Source organism: Bos mutus, chromosome 5 (genome assembly GCF_027580195.1).
Source record: "Bos mutus isolate GX-2022 chromosome 5, NWIPB_WYAK_1.1, whole genome shotgun sequence".
NCBI lineage: Eukaryota > Metazoa > Chordata > Mammalia > Artiodactyla > Bovidae > Bos > Bos mutus.
In genome coordinates, this window is record NC_091621.1 from 42,896,333 (window position 1) to 42,915,821 (window position 19,489).

Genomic DNA, 19,489 nt, shown 5'->3' on the forward strand with positions numbered 1-19,489 from the left:
TAGGACTTTGGAAACTGACTAGAGGCATACAACAGATTGAGAAGAATTAGTTCAAGAAAAACTTGCTGTGATGTTTTAGCTTGTAGCTGCTTCCATCTCCAACTCCCTAGCCCTATGGCCTGGTATAGGTTCTACCAGAGTGAAACAGGCTGTGAAGACTGACAACTCTGCTGCCTGAGGGGGTTGATTTGATCTGGAGCAATGCAACATTATAACAATACTACTTTAACCCATAAACAGATTCATTAGCAAAGAGTATAAGCCTTCCTAGATCAATCTGGATTAATTGATCATTGACTGATCATTGACTGACCACTTAGCTATGCTGAACCATAAGTAACCCCTAAAATTCAGGCTTAAAAATAAAAACAGAGGTTTCCCTGGCAGTCCAGTAGTTAAGAGTCCTCTGGTGGGTTTGATCCTTGATCAGGGAACTAAGATCCCACAAGCCTTGAGGTAAAAAAACTAGAACGTAAAACAATAGAAGCAATACTGCATCAGATTCAATAAAGACTTTAAAAATTGTCCACATTAAAAAAAAAACTTAAAGAAAACCAAGTGGAAAAATTGGAGTTGAATAGTACAACAACGGAAATGAAAAATTCACCAAAAGGGCTTAACAGCACATGTGAGTTGACAGAAGAAAATAACCAGCAAACCTAATGCTAGATTACTAGAGACTGTCTAATCTGAAGAACAGGGAGGAAAAAACAATAAAGAAAAATGCAAAGTCTCAGAGATTTGTGGGATACCATCAAGCATACCAGTGTACAAGCAATAGAGTTCCCAGAAGAAGAGAGAGGGGCATTTAAAATATCTGAAGAGAAGACTTCTCTGTGGTCCAGCGGCTAAGACTCTATTCTCCCAATGCAAGGGACCTGGGTTTGATCCCTTGTCAGGGAACAAGATCCTACATTCCACAACTAAGAGTTTGCATGCCGCAACCAAAGATACCCCATGCGCCAGTGAAGATTGAAGACCCCATGTGCTGCAACTAAGACCCACCACAGTCAAATTTTAAAAATATATAAATAAAAATACTTTTAAAATATATTGGAAGAAATAATGGACAAATGATTCCAAATTTGTGGAAAAACATTAATCTACACATTCAAGAAGCTCAGCAAATTCTAAGTGGGATAAACACAGAAACAGCCATACCTGGAACATCATAGTCAAACTGTTGAAAGCAGACAAAATAAGAATCTTTAAAGCAAAAAGTGAAAAATGACTCAACAATCAAAGGAGACTCAGTACAGAGGAACCACAGGAAATTTAGTAGGTTACTTCTTACTGGAAACAATGGAGGCAGAAGTCAGGGAATGATATATTCAAAGTGCTGAAAGAATAACGTGTGTGTGTGTGTTAGTCGCTCAGTAGTGTCTGACTCTTTGCGACCCCTTGAACTGTAGCCCAGGATCTTCTGTCTATGGAATTCTCCAGGCAAGATTACTGGAGTGGGTTGCCATTTCTTTCCAAGAATTTCATATCCAGCAAAATTGTTCTTCAAAAATAGCTACCAAACTTGATGCTGTATTACTAGAAGGTAATACATCATTCCCTGAAATAACACTCTTCCCAAAGTACACGCATGTACAACTCTCATGTTGTTCAGTCGCTAAGTCTGTCCAACTCTTTGCCATCCCATGAACCGCAGCACACCAGGCTTCCCTGTCCTTCACTATCTCCTGAAATTTGTTCAGACTCATGTTCATAGGGTCGATGATGCCACCAACCATCTCATCCTTTGTCACCGCCTTCTCCACCTGCCCTCAATCTCTCCCAGCATCAGGGTCTTTTCCAGTGAGTCGGGTCTTTATATCAGGTGGCCAAAGTACTGGGGCTTCAGCTTCAAAATCAGAACTTCCAACGAATATTTAGGACTGATTTCCTTTAGGACTTACTGGTTTGATCTTGTAGTCCAAAGGACTCTCAACAGTCTTCTCCAGCACCATAATTCGAAAGCATCTAATTCTTCAGCACTCAGCCTTCTTTATGGTCCAGCACTCACATCTGTACATGACTACTGAAAAATACCATAGCTTTGACTAGGCAGACGTTTGTCAGCAAAGTGATGTCTCTGCTTTTTAATATGCTATCTAGGTTCGTCATAGCTTTGCTTCCAAGGAGAAAACATCTTTTAATTTTGTGGTGTGCAGTCACCATCTGCTGTGATTTTGGAGCCTCCCAAAAATAAAATCTGTCACTTTTTTTTTCCCATTCTTTTTTCATGTTGACATTTTGCATTTTCACACAAAGAAATAAAGAGCACTAGTATATGTAGGTAAATAAAAATACAGCAAAAATATTTTTTTCTTTTTCCTCTCATAGTTAATTAAAAGACAAGCATATAAAACAATAATTATAAAGCTATATTGTTGGACTTAAATATGTAGTGTACATGGCAAAGCACAAAGGAGAGGAAGAGGGTGGAACTATTGGAGCAAAGATTCTATATTTCGCTGGAATTAAGTTAGTACCAATCTGGAAAAGATTGTGATAATTTAAGATGTATACTGCAATTCCTATAACTAACACTAAGAAAATGTAAGAAAAAGTGGAATTAAAAGGTACACTAGAAAATACCTATTTAACACAGAGGCAAGAAAATAATAGAAGGAAAAAAAAGATACATGAGCAAAATAGCAGATATATATCCAGCCATATCAATAATTACATTAAATGTGAATTAATTAAACACACCAGCTAAAACTCTAGAGTTGAACTATAAAGAAAGCTGAAAGCCAGATAATTGATGCTTTTTAACTGTAGTGCTGAAAAAGACTCTTGAGAGTCTCTTGGACAGCAAGGAGATCCAGCCAGTCCATCCTAAAGGAAATCAGTCCTGAATATTCATTGGAAGGACTGATGCTGAAGCTGAAACTCCAATACTTTGGCCACCTGATGTGAAGAACTGATTCATTTGAAAAGACCCTGATGCTGGGAAAGACTGAGGGTGTATGAGATGCTTGGTAGTATCACTGACTCAATGGACATAAGTTTGAGTAAACTCTGGGAGTTGGTGATAGACAGGGAACCCTGTCTTACTGCAGTCCATGGGTTTGCAGAGTTGGACATGACTGAACTGAACTGAGCTAAAAGTCAGAGATTGTCAGATTGTATTTTTTTAAAAAACCCAAAAGATCCAAATATAAGCAACACATCTTAGATTCAATTATACTAACAATAACCACAGTACTTGGGTGCAGTCTCAAAAATGACAGAATGATCTCTGTTTCCAAAGCAAATCATTCAGCATCACGGTAATCCAAGTCTATGCACCAACCACTAATGCCGAAAAAGCTGAAGCTGAACGGTTCTATGAAGACCTACGAGACCTTCTAGAACTAACACCAAGAAAGATGTCCTTTTTATTATAGGGGACTGGAATGCAAAAGTAGGAGGTCAAGAGATACCTGGAGCAACAGGAAAGTCTGGCCTTGGAGTACAAAATGAAACAGGGCAAAGGCTAACAGAGTCTTGCCAAGAGAATGCACTGGTCACAGCAAACACCCTCTTCCAACAACAAAAGAAGTGACTCTACACATGGACATCACCAGATGGTCAATAGAGAAATCAGATTGATTATATTCTTTTCAGCCAAAGATGGAGAAGCTCTATACAGTCAGCAAAAACAAGACTGAGATCTGACTATGGCTCAGATCATGAACTCCTTATTGCAAAATTCAGACTTAAATTGAAGAAAGTAGAAAAAACACCACTAGAAAATTCAGGTGGTGTATGAAACTGCATGAAAACTGTATGAAATCACTTATGATTATATACAGTGGAAGTGACAATAGACTTAAGGGATTAGATCCAATGTTTATAAACAGAGTGCCTGAAGAACTATGGACAGAGGTTCATAATATTGTATGGGAGGTGGTGATCAAAACCATCCCCAAGAAAAAGAAATGAAAGAAGGCAAAATAGTTGCCTGTGGAGAACTTACAAATAGCTGAGAAAAAAAAGAGAATGAAAGGTAAAGGAGAAAAGGAAAGATATAGCCATCTGAACGCTGAGTTCCAAAGAATAGGAGAGATAAGAAAATCTTCCTAAGTGATCAGTGCAAGGAAACACAAGAAAACAATGGAAGGGAAAGACTAGAGCTCTCTTCAAGAAAATTAGAGATACCAAGGGAACATTTCATGCAAAGATGGGCACAATACAGGACAGAAATGGTATGGACCTAATAGAAGCAGAAGATATTAAGAAGAGGTGGCAAGAATACACAGAAGAACTATACAAAAAAAGATCTTAATGACCCAGATAAGCACGATGGTGTGATCACTCACCTAGAGCCATATATCTTGGAGTCCGAAGTCAAGTGGGCCTTAGGAAGTGTCACTATGAACAAAGTTAGCTGAGCTGATGGAATTCCAGCTGAGCTATTTCAAATCGTAAAAATAATGCTGTTAAAGAGCTGCACTCAATATGCTAACAACTGTGGAAAACTCAGCAGTGGCCATAGGACTGGAAAAGGTCAGTTTTCACTCAAATCCCAAAGAAAGGCAATGCCAAAGAATGCTCAAACTACTGCACAGCTGCAGTCATCTTACATGCTAGCAAAGAAATGCTCAAATTCTCCAAGCTAGGCTTTAAGAGTACGTGAACCAAGAACTTCCAGATGTTCAAGCTGGATTTTGAAAAGGCAAAGGGACCAAAGATCAAATTGCCAACATCCGTTGGATCATTGAAAAAGCAAGAGAACTCCAGGAAAACATCTACTTCTGCTTCATTGACTTCCAAACCCTTTGAATGTGTGGACCACAGCAAACTCTGGAAAATTCTTCAAGAGTTGGGAATTCCAGACCACCTTACCTGCCTCCTGAGAAATCTGTATGAAGGTCAAGAAGCAACAGTTAGAAACAGATATGGAACAATGGACTGGTTACAAATTGAGAAAGGAGTATGTCAAGACTGTATACTGTCACCCTGTTAATTTAACTTATATACAGAGTTCAGTTCAGTCGCTCAGTTGTGTCTGACTCTTTGTGACCCCATGGACTGCAGCATGCAAGGCCTCCCTGTCTATTACCAACTCCCGGAGTTTACTCAAACTCATGTCTATTGAGTTGGTAATGCCATCCAACCATCTCATCCTCTGTCATCCCCTTCTCCTCCCACCTTCAATCTTTCCCAGAATCAGGGTCTTTACAAATGAGTCAGTTCTTTGCATCAGGTGGCCGAAGTATTAGGGTTTCAGCTTCAGCATCAGTCCTTCCAATGAATATTCAGGACTGATTTCCTTTAGGATGGACTGGATTGTTCTCCTTTCAGTCCAAGGGACTCTCAAGAGTCTTCTCCAACACCACAGTTCAAAAGCATCAATTCTTTGGTGCTCAGCTTTGTTTATAGTCCAACTCTCACATCCATACATGACTACTGGAAAAACCAAAGCTTTGACTAGATGGACCTTTTTTGGCAAAGTAATATCTCTGCTTTTTAATATGCTGTCTAGGTTGGTCATAACTTATCTTCCAAGGAGCAAGCATCTTTTAATTTCATGGCTGCAATCACCATCTGCAGTGATTTTGGAGCCCCCCAAAATAAAGTCAGCCACTGTTTCCACTGTTTCCCCATCTATTTGCCATGAAGTGACAGGACCAGATGCCATGATCTTAGTTTTCTGAATGTTGAGTTTTAAGCTAACTTTTTCACTCTCTTTCACTTTTACCAAGAGACTCTTTAGTTCTCTTCACTTTCTGCCATAAGGGTGGTGTCATCTGCATATCTGAGGTTATTGATATTTCTCCTGGCAATCTTGATTCCAGCTTGTGCTTCCTCCAGCCCAGCATTTCGTATGATGTCCTCTTCATATAAGTTAAATAAGCAGGGTGACAATATACAGCCTTGACATACTCCTTTCCTGATTTGGAACCAGTCTGTTGTTCCACGTCCAGTTCTAACTGTTGCTTCCTGACCTGCATACAGATTTCTCAAGAGGCAGGTCAGGTGGTCTGGTATTCCCATCACTTTAAGAATTTTCCAGAGTTTGCTGTGGTTCACACAGTCAAAGGCTTTAGCATAGTCAATAAAGCAGAAGTAGATATTTTTCTGGAACTCTCTGGCTTTTTTGATGATCCAACGGATGTTGCCAATTTGATCTCTGGTTCCTCTGCCTTTTCTAAATCCAGCTTGAACATCTGGAAGTTCATGGTTCACATACTGTTGAAGCCTGGCTTGGAGAATTTTGAGCATTATGTTACTAGTGTGTGAGATGAGTGCAATTGTGTGTTTGAGCATTCTTTGGCATTGCCTTTCTTTGGGATTTGAGTGAAAACTGACCTTTTCCAGTCCTGTGGCCACTGCTGAGTTTTCCAAATTTGCTGACATATTGAGTGCAGTGCTTTCACAGCATCATCTTTTAGGATTTTAAATAGCTCAGCTGGAATTCCATCACCTCCACTAGCTTTGTTCATAGTGATGCTTTCTAAGGCCCACTTGACTTTGCATTCCAGAATGTCTGGCTCATGGTGATCACACCATGGTAATTATCTGGATTGTGAAGATCTTTTTTGTACAGTTCTTCTGTGTATTCTTGCCACCTCTTCTTAATATCTTCTGCTTCTGTTAGGTCCATAACATTTCTGTCCTTTATTGTGCCCATTTTTGCATGAAATGTTCCCTTGGTATCTCTAATTTTCTTGAAGAGATCTCTAGACTTTCCCATTCTATTGTTTTCCTCTATTTCTTTGCACTGATTGCTGAGGAAGGCTTTCTTATCTCTCCTTGCTATTCTTTGGAACTCTGCATTCAAATGGGTATATGTTTCATTTTCTCCTTTCCCTTTTCTTCTATTCACAGGTATTTGTAAGGCCTCCTCAGACAACCATTTTGCCTTTTTGCATTTCTTTTCCTTGGGGATGGTCTTGATCCCTGCCTCCTGTACAATGTCACAAACTTCCGTTCATAGTTCTTCAGGCACCCTGTCTAGCAGATCTAATCCCTTGAATCTAGTTGTCACTTCTACTGTATAGTCATAAGGGATTTGATTTAGGTAATACCTGAATCATCAAGTGATTTTCCCTACTTTCTTCAGTTTAACTCTGAATTTGTCTCTCAGTTCGTGGTCTGTGCCACAGTCAGCTCCTGGTCTTGTTTTTGCTGGTTGTATAGAACCTCTGCATCTTCAGCTGCAGAGAATATAATCAGTCTGATTTCCATATTGACCATCTGGTGATGTCCATCTGCAGAGTCTTCTCTTGTGTTGTTGGAAGAGGTTATTTGCTATGACCCAGTGTGTTCTCTTGACAGAACTCTGTTAGCCTTTGCCCTGCTTCATTTTGTACTCCAAGGCCAAATTTGCCTGCTATTCCAGGTATTTCTGGACTCCCTACTTTTGTATTCCAGTCCCCTATAATGAAAATCACATCTTTTTTGGGTGTTAGTTCTGGAAGGTCTTATAGGTCTTCATAGAACCATTGAGTTTCAGCTTCTTCAGCATTACTGGTCAGGGCATAAACTTGGATTAATGTGATATTGAATAGTTTGCCTTGGAAACAAACAGAGATCATTCTGTCATATGCAGAGTACATCATATGAAATGCTGGGCTGGATGGAGCACAAGGTAGAATCAAGATTGCTGGGAGAAATATCAATAACCTCAGATACGCAGGTGACACCACCCTTATGGCAGAAAGCTAAAAGGAACTAAAGAGCCTCTTGATGAAAATGAAAGAGGAGAGTGAAAAGCTGGCTAAAAACTCAGCCTTAAAAAATGAAGGTCATGGCATCTGGTCCCATCACTTCATGGCAAATAGATGGGGAAACAATTTAAACAGTGACAGATTTTATTTTCTCAGGTTCCAAAATCACTGCAGATGGTGACTGCAGCCATGAAATTAAAAGATGCTTGCTCCTTGGAGGAAAGCTATGGCAAACCTAGACAGCATTTTAAAAAGCAGAGACCTTACTTTGCTGACAAAGGTCCATCTAGTCAAAGCTATCGTTTCTCCAGTAGTCATATATGGATGTGAGAGTTGAACCAAAAGAAACCTGAACACCGAAGAATTGATGCTTTTGAACTGTGGTGTTGGAGAAGACTCTTGAGAGTCCCTTGGACTGCAAGGAGATCCAACAAGTTCATCCTAAAGGAAATCAGTCCTGAATATTCATTGGAAGGACTGATGCTTTAGCTGAAACTCCAACACTTTGGCCACCTGATGTGAAGAACTGACTCATTAGAAAAGACCCTGATGCTGGGAAAGATTGAAGGCAGGAGGAGAAGGGGTGACAACAGAGGATGAGATGTTTGGATGGCATCACTGACTCAAAGGACATGAGTTTGTGTAAGCTCCAGGAGTTGGTGATGGACAGGGAAGCCTGGTGTGCTGTAGTCCATGGGTTTCAAAGAGTCAGACATGACTAAATATCTGAACTGAACAATAACCACAGCGGAGCTAGAGAGACTATACAAGTATCAAACAAAATAGACTTTAAGGCAAAGAAAAAGAAATGTATCTAGTAACAACAAAGGACATTTTATAAAAATAAAGGCATCCGTTCATCAGGAAGCTGCACAGTTATAATCATATGTGTACCTAACAACCGAGTCTTAAAATACAGGAAGCCGATAACTGGCAGAATTCAAGAGAAATAACAATAATAATTGGAAAATTCAATATCCCACTCTCAATAATGGATAGAACTAGATAGAAAATCATTGAACATATATATAAATATATATATATATGAGTAGAACAATATAAACAAACTGTAAAACACTCTATCTGACAACAATGTAGTGTATATTCTTTCAACAGCACATGAAATGCTTTACAGAATAGATCATATGCTAGGCTATAAAACAAGTCCCAGTACATTTAAAAGGATTAAAATAATACAAAATATGTTCCAAAGTGCAGTGTGCTAGATCGATGGATAGATAAAATATAATCTCCTTTTGGTTCAGGGTTTTTGGTTCAGAGTTGAACCCTGAATAATACAAGTTCTTAATGCAACACTAAAACCATGATCCATATAAGAAAAAAAAAAAGATAAACTGATGGAACTTCATCAGAATTAAACACTTCTGGGCTTCAAGGCACCATTAAGAAAATGAAAAGACAAGCCACAGACTGGGAGAAAACATTTGCAAATTATTTTTCTGAAAAAGGACTTGTTATCCAGAATATCTAAGAAGCTCTTAAAACTCAATAATAAAAATGAGTATTTGAATAGATGCTTCATCAAAGAAGATATAGGAATGACCAATAAGCACATGACAAAGTGCTCAACATCATTAGTCAGGGAAATGCAAATTAAAGCCACAATGAGAAACCACCTCACAGCTATTAAGAAAGTAAAATAAAAAAGACAGTGGAAACTAACACAACATTGTAAAGCAATTATACTTTAAAAAAAAGAAAAAAAAGACAATAACAAGTGTTGTTGAAAATGTGAAATAAGTGGAACCCTAATACATTGCTGATGAAAATTGAAATGGTGCTATCACTTGGGAAATCAGCTAATAATTTCTTAAAAAGTTAAATATATGTTTACCAGCAATAGATAAATAAATGACATAGAAATTCTGCTCCTAGGTATCTCCAAAAAGAAATGAAAATTTATGTTCATACAAAAACATACATGTGTGTTCATAGTGGCATTATTCAAAAACACGAAAAAGTGGGAGCAATGCAAATGAACTGGTAAATGGATAAATAAGGTCTGGTATATGCAAACAGTGGTGTACAACTGGCACTAGAAAGGAAGAAACTGTGATTCATTCTGTAACACAGCTGAACGTCAAAACATTATGCTAAATGAAAGAAGCCAGACATAAAGGACTATGTGAAATATGATTCAATTTTATGAAATATCCAAGAAAGGCAAATCTATTGAGACAGAAAATAGATTGTTGATTGTCTGGGGCTGAAGGTGGGAATGAGGATTGACTGCAAATGGGCCTGAGGGATCTTTTGTGGATCATAAAATGTTCTAAAGTTAGACTGTGGTGATAGTTGCACAACTCTAAATGTATTAAAAGCCATTGGATTATACAACTATTGTGGGTAAACTTTATGGTATGTAAATTATACCTCAATAAAGCTGTTTTTTAGAAAAAGTAAAATCTATATCCAATGTCTTAGAGCACTCTTACCTGTTTTTTTCTTTTGTTTCTTCTTTTCTTCAAGCAAAAACATACTAATTCTGCTTAGTATCTTGACATTGTTCTCAATAGCTTTGAATGTTTCTGGTAACATCTCCATTTGTGCTAAACAGTGATGGTGTTCTTCAATATCAATTGCAGTGATCTCAGACAAAGTGACATCTTGAAGAGAGTAAAAAAAATTACTTCCGTGCAGAAAAATAATTATAACCATATAGGCTTATAATATTGGCTACCTACTCAATATTGTAGTATTGGGAAATACAGATACCTTATACCTATTTCTATTCTGAGGATTTTCTCTGTGAAGAAATGAAAAAAGAAAAGACTTGGAATAGAAGACTGAACAGTAAATCTTGGGCATGAAAATATGCTTAAAATATAGTTAAAAGGTATCTAATTGGTTTAATTCCCTGATATCATGGATAAAGGTCTAAAATGTGATTATATGCTTTAATACTGGGGATTAAAACCCCAATTAACTCCCTTGGTAAGTTTTCTAGTATTTCATAACCCCTGTTATATGAAATTTCTTGTAACTAAATGAAATTTCTCTTTTTTGTATTCTTAGCTTATTCATTCTTTCACTCAACTAGACTCTCCTCTGTCATATACTATTCTAGATGCTGAAGACACAGCATTGAATAAAACTAATTCCCTGACTTTATTATAATTTATATTCTAGTGAAAGGAAACAAACGAAATTTAAAAAATATTAATTATAAAGTGTGCCAGATGGTAAGAAAAGCTATACACAAAGAATAACAGACAGTGCCAGGTGTAGAGAATGGGGATGGTCAGAGAACACCTCATTTTAAAGTGAGGTATAAGCAGAGAATAAACCGTGTGGCTACCTGGTAGAAAATGTTCCAGGCAAGGGACTAGGAAGCATTAAGACACTGGGCAGGAGCATGCTAAGTGAGCAAACTTGTTTTCCTTATTTTATTCTTCCTGAAACAGAGTGCAACTGTTTAACCATCTTAGCCTTTCCTTCTTTAGTCTTCTAATCCTTCAAAATTTACTTATAATTCTGTTCTGTAGGTTTTCATTAACTTTAAATCACTTCTGGAAACTTACTCCATTCTTCCAGCCAGGCCAGAATGTAGGCAAGAGTCTTGTCTTTAATTTCAGCAGTCTTAGCGCAAGCAACTATTTTCTCCAGCAAGCTTCCTCTCCGTTTCTTATGTTCTATAAGGGATATTTTCCTTCCAGCATGCATATTTTCATCCGCAGTATAGCGATTTATTATACGCTTCACATTTTGCATTATGTCTGCCAGCTGCATATTAAGATACTATAAGAATAAGAAGGGAGATTATAGTAATAAGTCCTGTTTGACAATAAGATTTGATCACCTGTCTTCCCAGAATGTCAGTGATAGTCACTATAAAGTTCTCTAATCAAAAGCTTTTTAATTCTAATTTTTCTGTAAGTCTAAGATTTTCCTTTTAATTTTTTTCTCTGCCTTCATCCTAGAATTTCTATGATATAATGAAAAGAATATTTGGTTTGAAACTACATCTGGATTCTAACTCTAGCTCCCTCCTTAAAATGATTTTTAGTGGACTTCCCTGGTGATCCAGTGGTTAAGAATCCGCCTGCCAATGTAGGGGCATGGGTTTGATCCCTGGTCTGGGAATATTCCACATGCCATAGGGCAGTAAGCCCATACACCACAACTACTGAAGTCCCCTCTCTGTAGAGCCCATGTTCCACAAGAGAAGCCACTTCAATGAGAAGCCTGAAACTAGAGAATAGCCCTCCTCTTGCTGCAACTAGAGAAAACCCTCACAGCAACGAAGACCCAGCACAGCTGAAAAAATAAATAAAAATTGTTTTTAAAAAGATAACTCTTTAAAAAATTATTTTCTACAATCATGACTCATCTGTAAAATAATGGAGATGCTAAGTTTACAGTTGATCTGAAACATGTAACATGTGTGAAATGCCTTATAGACTATGGCTGCTATAAACAATGGAGAAGGCAATAGCACCCCACTCCAGTACTTCTGCCTGGAAAATCGCATGGACGGAGGAGCCTGGAAGGCTGCAGTCCATGAGGTTGCTAAGGGTCGGACACAACTGAACGACTTCACTTTGACTTTTCACTTTCATGCATTGGAGAAGGAAATGACAACCCACTCCAGTGTTCTTGCCTGGAGAATCCCAGGGACGGGGGAGCCTGGTGGGCTGCTGTCTATGGGGTCACACAGAGTCGGACACGACTGAAGTGACTTAGTAGCAACAGCTATAAACAAACTAATTAAAGGAAATTACTTTAAAAAAAATTAACCCTTACACCTGGAAAGCAGCTATTGGAATATTCCACAACATGACTTTTATTTCATTATTTCCCCTCCTCAAGAATCTATCAGTAAATTTCTTCTGTTCATCACTTTATTCTAGTAGTTCTCAGTGGGGGTAATTACTGCCTCATATATGGCATTTAGAAATTTATGGGACTTCCTGGTGGTACAGGGATAGGAATCTGCCTGCTTATGCAGGGGACATGGGTTCGATGTTGGGTCCAGGCATAGTCCACATGCAGCAGATCAACTAAGCTCATGCACCACAGCTACTGAACCCTTACTCCAAAGCCCTGGAACTGCAACTACTGAGCTCAGGTTCTACAGTTACTGAAGCCCATGCTCCTAGAGCCTGTGCTCGGCCACAAGAGAAGCCTGAGCGCTGCAACAAAGAGTAGACCCCGCTCACACAACTGGAGAAAGCCCACGGAAAGCAAAAAGACCCAGCTCAGCCAAAAAAAGAAAGAGAGAGAGAGGTGGACTTCCCTGGTGGTTCAGTGGTTAAGAATCTGCATTGCAATGCAAGGGACACTAGTGCAATCCCTGGTCCCAGAAAATCACACATGCTGCAGAGCAACGAAGCCCTCGAGCCAGTGCTCTAGAGCCCGCGAATTGCAATTACAGAAGCTATGTGCTGCAACTACTGAAGCCTGCGTGCCTGGAGCCCATGCCCCATGTCCCTGGAGCCCATGCAGAAGAGAAGCCACTGCAATGAGAAGCCCACACACTGCAACAGAGAGTAGAACCCCCACCCCACCACCACAGATAGAGAAAGCCCATGCACAGCACATGCCATAGCCAAAAAATAAAGATACATCTATAAGCTTAAAAAAAAAGGTCATAATGTCTGCCAAAGAAAAGAAGCCCTTTAGGTTGTAACAATGAATGGAAGGGAACACATTGTACTTAGTAAAGGATGCTAAGTTGTGCCAGCCCACCCTATGTGCAATGGACAGTATACATATTTAAGAATTGGCTCATCCCGCATAAATTTTCAGTCCAATGGGATATTCATGAGTTACATAAAATCTGTTTATAATTATCTGAGCCTAGAAACTTATTCTTTTTAAAGTATAAATGGAAAGTAAGTTCCTACCAAGTTTAATTGCTTACTGAAATTTCCAGGAATGCAAATATTATGCAAATCAAAAGAAAATGTTCTTTAGGATTTTGCCAATAAAATTTCACCATTCACCAATAAAATGTTCACCATAGTACCAACCAGCAATGCACTATTGCTAATAGTATGTAATGTCACTGCAATAAACCTGCATTTGTTTCAGCCTATATTCATAGCTTTCATATTTATTTTAATTCTGCATAAAGATGCAAGCCTCTGCTACATCTTTGTAATGTCTTCTAGTGAAGTTTGACTTAGAATTTACACATTGAAATGCATGTTATTAAATTTAGCACTTTTATTTACCTTCATATAATAATTTTTTAAAGTATGAGTGTAGATATCTTATCTAGGAAGTTCATGTCAGAGGAACAAAAGGGACGTTAAAAATATTTTTAAAGGGCATAGTAAATCTGATAGATGGAGAACCACTGCTCCATCTTTTCCAACTTTATCAATTACTTTCTCAATTTGGCTTCAGATAAACCTAACTTCCTCTATACTCCTTACAACAGCAGTGAGATTTGAATTTTGCAAACCAAATCGCCATGCCAAAAGAGTAATAAAATGTTAGGTGCTAGAATTACTGCAGTCAGAAATAGGTAATGCAGTTGCAGTAAATTAAGTCAGAAATACAGGAGAGCAGAGACAAAGTTTGATAAGCCAAGTGATGAAGAATAACATTACAAACTAACACATAACATGGTGATTAAGGAAAAAGTGTTACCAACTTCTCATATATTCTCCCACAGAATGGAAAAGAACTCTTCTCAATTCATTCTTTGTGGCCAGAATTACCCTCATACCAAGATGGATAAAGATATTGAAAAAGAAAAAATAAAACCCGCTACAGATCAACATCTCTATAAATTTTGTTGCAAAAATCCTCAACAAAATACTAAATAGAATTAGCACCATATTAATAGAATTATATACCACAAACACGTGGGATTTATTCCAGGGATACAAAAATGGTTCAACATGTGAAAATCAATGAATGAAATACACCAAATTAACAAAATGAAGGAAAAAATCATATGATCATCTCAACTGATACAGAAAAAGCATGTGACAATATTCAACACCCTTTCATGATGAAAGCTCTCAGCAAAGCAGGTGTAAAGGGAAAATACTTCAATATAATAAATGTCATATATGACAAGCCCACAACTAACATCACACTGAAAGGTGAAAATCTGAAAGTTATTCCTCTAAGATTAGGAACAAGTAAAGGATTCCAACTCTCATCAGTTCTATTCAACATATTACTGGAAGTCCTAGCCAGAGTAATTCGGGAGAAAAATAAATTAAAAAAATCAAAATTGGAAAAGAAAAAAATAATATTTGTTTGCAGATGATATGATATTGTATGTTGAAAACTCTAAAGCTTACACACACACACACACACACATACACCCCAAACCTGTTAGGACAAATAAATGAATTCAGCAAAGTTGCAGAATACAAAATCACACACACAAAAAAAGCATGTTTAATTTTCTGGGACTTCCCTGGTGGTACAGTAGTTGAGAATCTGCCTTGCAATGCAAGGACATGCATTTGACTCCTGGTCGGGGAGCTAAGCTCCCACATGACACAGAGCAACCTAGCCCATGCCCCACAGTTACTGAGCCTGCGCACTCTGCAGCCCACACGCCACAACTAGAAAGTCCACGCACTACAGCAAAGATTCCACATGGCACAGCAAAGATCCTGCAAAACTAAGATTGACGCAGCCTAATAAATAAATAGATATGTTTAATTTTCTATATACTCATAATGAACTATCAGAAAGAGAAATTAAGAAAATAATCCCATTTACAATTGCATAAAAAAAAAATACCTGGCAATAAATTTAACTGAGGTGAAAGACCTATATATTGGAAATGAAAGACATAAATGAAAGAAATGAAGAAATTAATATTGTTAATTCTCCTAAGAATTAAAATATTCATACCACCCAAAGCAGTCTACACATAGAAAGCAATCGTTTTCAAAATTCCAATAACATTTTTTATAGGAATAGAACAAAAAGCCCTAAAATTTGTATGGAATCATAAGAGGCTCTGAATAGCTAAAGCAATACTGAGAAAGAACAACAAAGCTGGAGCTCCTTGATTTCAAACAATAGTACAAAGTTATAGAAATTAAAACAATATGACATAAAAACAGACCCACAGATCAATGGAATAGAAAAGAAAGTCCAGAAATAAACCCATACACACATACGGTAAATTTACGACAAAGCAGCCAAGAATATACGCTGGGGAAAGGACAGTCTTTCCAATACATGGTGCTGGAAAAACGGCAGCCACATACAGAAGAAAGAAACTGGGGATTGCTATCTTACACCATGCATAAAAATTAACTCAAAATGGATGAGAAACTTGAATGTAAGACCTCAAACTATAAAAATTCCAGAAGAAAACACATAGGCAGTAATTTCCTTGACATTGTTCTTGGTGATAATTTTTTGGATTTCACACCATAGCAAAGGTAACAAAAGCAAAAATAAACAAGTAGGACTGCATCAAACTAAAAAGCTTCTTCACAGCAAAGGAAACCATCAACAAAATGAAAAAGCAACCTACTGAGTGGGGGGAAATATTTGCAAATCATATGTCTGATAAGGGGGTAATATTCAAAATATATAAAGAACTCATACAACTCAATAGCAAAAACCCAAACAATCTGATTAAAATATGGACAGAAGATCTACATAGACATTTTTCCAACAAAGACATATAGATGTTCAATGGGTACATAAGAAGATAATTACTGTCATTAATCATCAGGAAAATGCAAATCAAAATCACAATGAAATGTACCACACACCTGTTAGAATGACTGTTATCAAAAAGATTGGAAATAATAACACTTGTTAGTGTTGGCAAGGATGTGGGGAGAAGGAAATCCTCATGCATTATTAGTGGAGTAAATTGGTGCAGCCACTATGGAAAAAAAAAAGCTGAAGCTCCAATACTTTGGCCACCTGATGCTAAGAGCGGATTCACTGGAGACCCTGATGCTGGGAAAGATTGAAGGCAAAAGAAGGGCGCAGCAGGAGATGAGATGGCTAGATAGCACCACCAACTCAGTAAAAATGAATTTGAGAAAACTCTGGGAGATAGTGGAGGACAGAGGAGCCTGGTGTGCTGCAGTCCATGGGGTCGCAAAGAGTCAGACATGACTTAGTGAGTGAATAACAATAACTATGGAAAACGAAATGGAGGTTCCTCAAAAAATTAAAAATAGATCTACAATATGATCCAGGAATTCTGCTTTTGGGTATTTTTAGCTATAGAAAATACAAATAGTAATTAGAAAACAAATATGTATTCCCATGTTCACTGTAGCATTATTTTCAATAGCCAAAATACGGAAACGATCCAAGCATCCATCAATAATGAACAGATAAATGTATGTGTATTATATACACCTACACAAATGTACAATGAAATAGTATTCATCTGTAGAAAAAGATAAAGGTTTTCCATTTGCAACAACATGGATTGACTTTGAGGGCATTACGCTAAGAGAAATAAGTCAGAGGAAGAGAAATACCATATGATCTTTCTTACATGTGAAATCTAAAATAAAACTAAGTTCATAGCTACAAAGAAGAATTTGATTGTTACCAGAGGTGGAGGTAGGGATGGTGTGAAAAATGGGTGAACCATTTTTTTTTTTTTTAGTTTAGTTGAAATAAATCGAATTTAAAAAATCAATTGTGGACTTCCCTGGTGGTTCAGTGGTTAAGAATCTGCCTGCCAATGCAGGGGACACAGGTTTGATCTCTGGCTTGGGGACGATTCCACATGCCGCAGGGCAACTAAGCCCTAGCATCCCAGTTACTTGAGACCATGCACCCTAGAGCCTGTGCTCCAAACAAGAGAAGCCACTGCAATGAGAAGCCTGTGCATCGCAACTAGAGAAAGTCTGCATGCAGCAGCGAAGACCCAGCACAGCCAAAAATAAATAAATTTTTTTAATAAAAAATTTTAAATAAAAACTTTTAAAATCGGAAAGGAAATTAAGAGAACAATTCTACTTACAGTAGCATCAGAAGAATAAAATTATTCATAATAAACAACCAAGAAGGCTAAAGACAATGTTAAAACATTAATCCTATTGAACAAATCTACAGCTACTGCGCTCATTAGCAAAACCTCAATGATTGTGCAGAAATAGAAGTACATCTTTAGGATTCATGTGGAATCTCAAGGAACCCTGAATACCCAAAATGGTCTTGAAGAATGAAGTTAGAGATCTCATACGTCTCATTTTCAATCATTATTGTAAATTTACAGTAGTTAAATGACATATTTTAATTATAAGAGACATATAGAATACAAAGCCCAGAAACAAGCTTTCACACATATGGTTAAATAATTTTTTTAACTTAAAAAAATTTATTTAGCTGTGCTGGATCTTAGTTGTGGCACTCGGAATCTTGGATCTTCTGCAGCATGCACGATCTATAGTCACGGAACTCGGACTCTCAGTTGGGGGATGTGGGATCTAGTTCTCTGACCAGGGATTGAACCCCGATCCCCTGTATTGGGAGTGTGGAGTCTTAGCCATTGGGCCACTAGGGAAGTCCCTGGTCAAATAATTTTGATGAGAGTGTCAAGGCTTTTTAATGGGAGAGGACAATCTGTCAACAAATGATGTTGGGAAAATTGGATACATCCATGCAAGAATGAAGTAGGACCCTTATCTTATGCCATATATAAATATTAACTCAAAATGAACTAAAAAACCTAAGCATAAGACCTAAAACTATAAAACATAGAAAACATAGAGAGAAAAGCTTCATGACATTGGATTTGGTACCAAAAGTACAGGCAACAAAAGTAAAAATAGAGTGTTTAGTCGATAAGTCGTGTCCGACTCTTTTGCCACCCCATGGACTATAGCCGGCCAGGCATCTGTCCATGGAATTTTCCAGGCAAGAATATTGGAGTGGGTTGCCATTTCCTTCTCCAGGGGATCTTCCCAACCCAGGGAATGAACCCGTGTCTCCTGCATTGCAGGCAGATGCTTTACCACTGAGCCAACAAATCAAAATGTAAAACTTTTCTGCATCAAAGAACACAATTCACAGAGTAAAAAGGCAACCTATGGAGTGGGGAAAAAAGAATTTGCAAATCATACATCTAATGAAGGGTTAATACTACAATATATAAAGAATTCTTACAACTCACATCAAATAAATAAATAACCCAATTCATAAATGGGAAAAGGACTTGAATAGACATTCAAAAAAGATTTATAAATGGCCATGAAATTAAGACCCTTGGTCCTTGGAAGAAAAGCTATGACAAACTTAGACAGTGTATTAAAAAACAGAGACATTACTTTGCTGACAAAGGGCCATATAGGCAAAGCTATGGTTTCTTCAGTAGTCATGTTTGGATGTGAGAGTTGAGCCATAAAGAAGGCAGAGTGCTGAAGAATTGATGTTTTTGAACTGTGGTGCTGGAGAAGACTCTTGAGGGTCCCTTGGACAGCAAAGAGATCAAACCAGTCAATCCGAAAGGAAATTAACCCTGAATATTCATTGGAAGTTCTGATGCTGAACCTGAAGCTCCAATACTTTGGCCACCTGATGCGAAGAGTCAACTCATTAGAAAAGACACTGGTGTTGGGAAAGATTGAGGGCAAGAGGAGAAGGGGGCAACAGAGGATGAGATGGTTGGATGGCATCACCAACTTAAAGGACATGAGTTGGAGTAAACTCCAGGAGATAGTGAAGGACCGGGAAGGCTGGAGTGCTGCAGTCCATGGGGTTGCAAAAAGTTGGACAAAACTTAGCAACTGAACAACAACAACAGCATCAATGGCCAACAAACATATGAATAAAAGCTCAACATCACTAATCATTCAGTTCAGCTCAGTTCAGTCCCTCAGTCGTGTCCAAGTCTTTGCGACCCCATGAATTGCAGC

General features: G+C 37.9%; 1 protein-coding gene across 1 annotated transcript in view; it reads right to left on the minus strand.

Moving 5' to 3' along the window:
• The window catches only part of FAM186A (family with sequence similarity 186 member A), an 83,480-nt gene that overhangs the window by 35,475 nt on the left and 28,516 nt on the right, over positions 1-19,489 (minus strand). The window contains exons 2-3 of the mRNA XM_070370114.1: positions 11,192-11,408; positions 10,106-10,276 (exon numbers count right to left, since the gene is read on the minus strand). Coding sequence (XP_070226215.1) covers positions 10,106-10,276; positions 11,192-11,408 — 388 coding nt within the window. The remainder of the gene's footprint in view (positions 1-10,105; positions 10,277-11,191; positions 11,409-19,489) is intronic.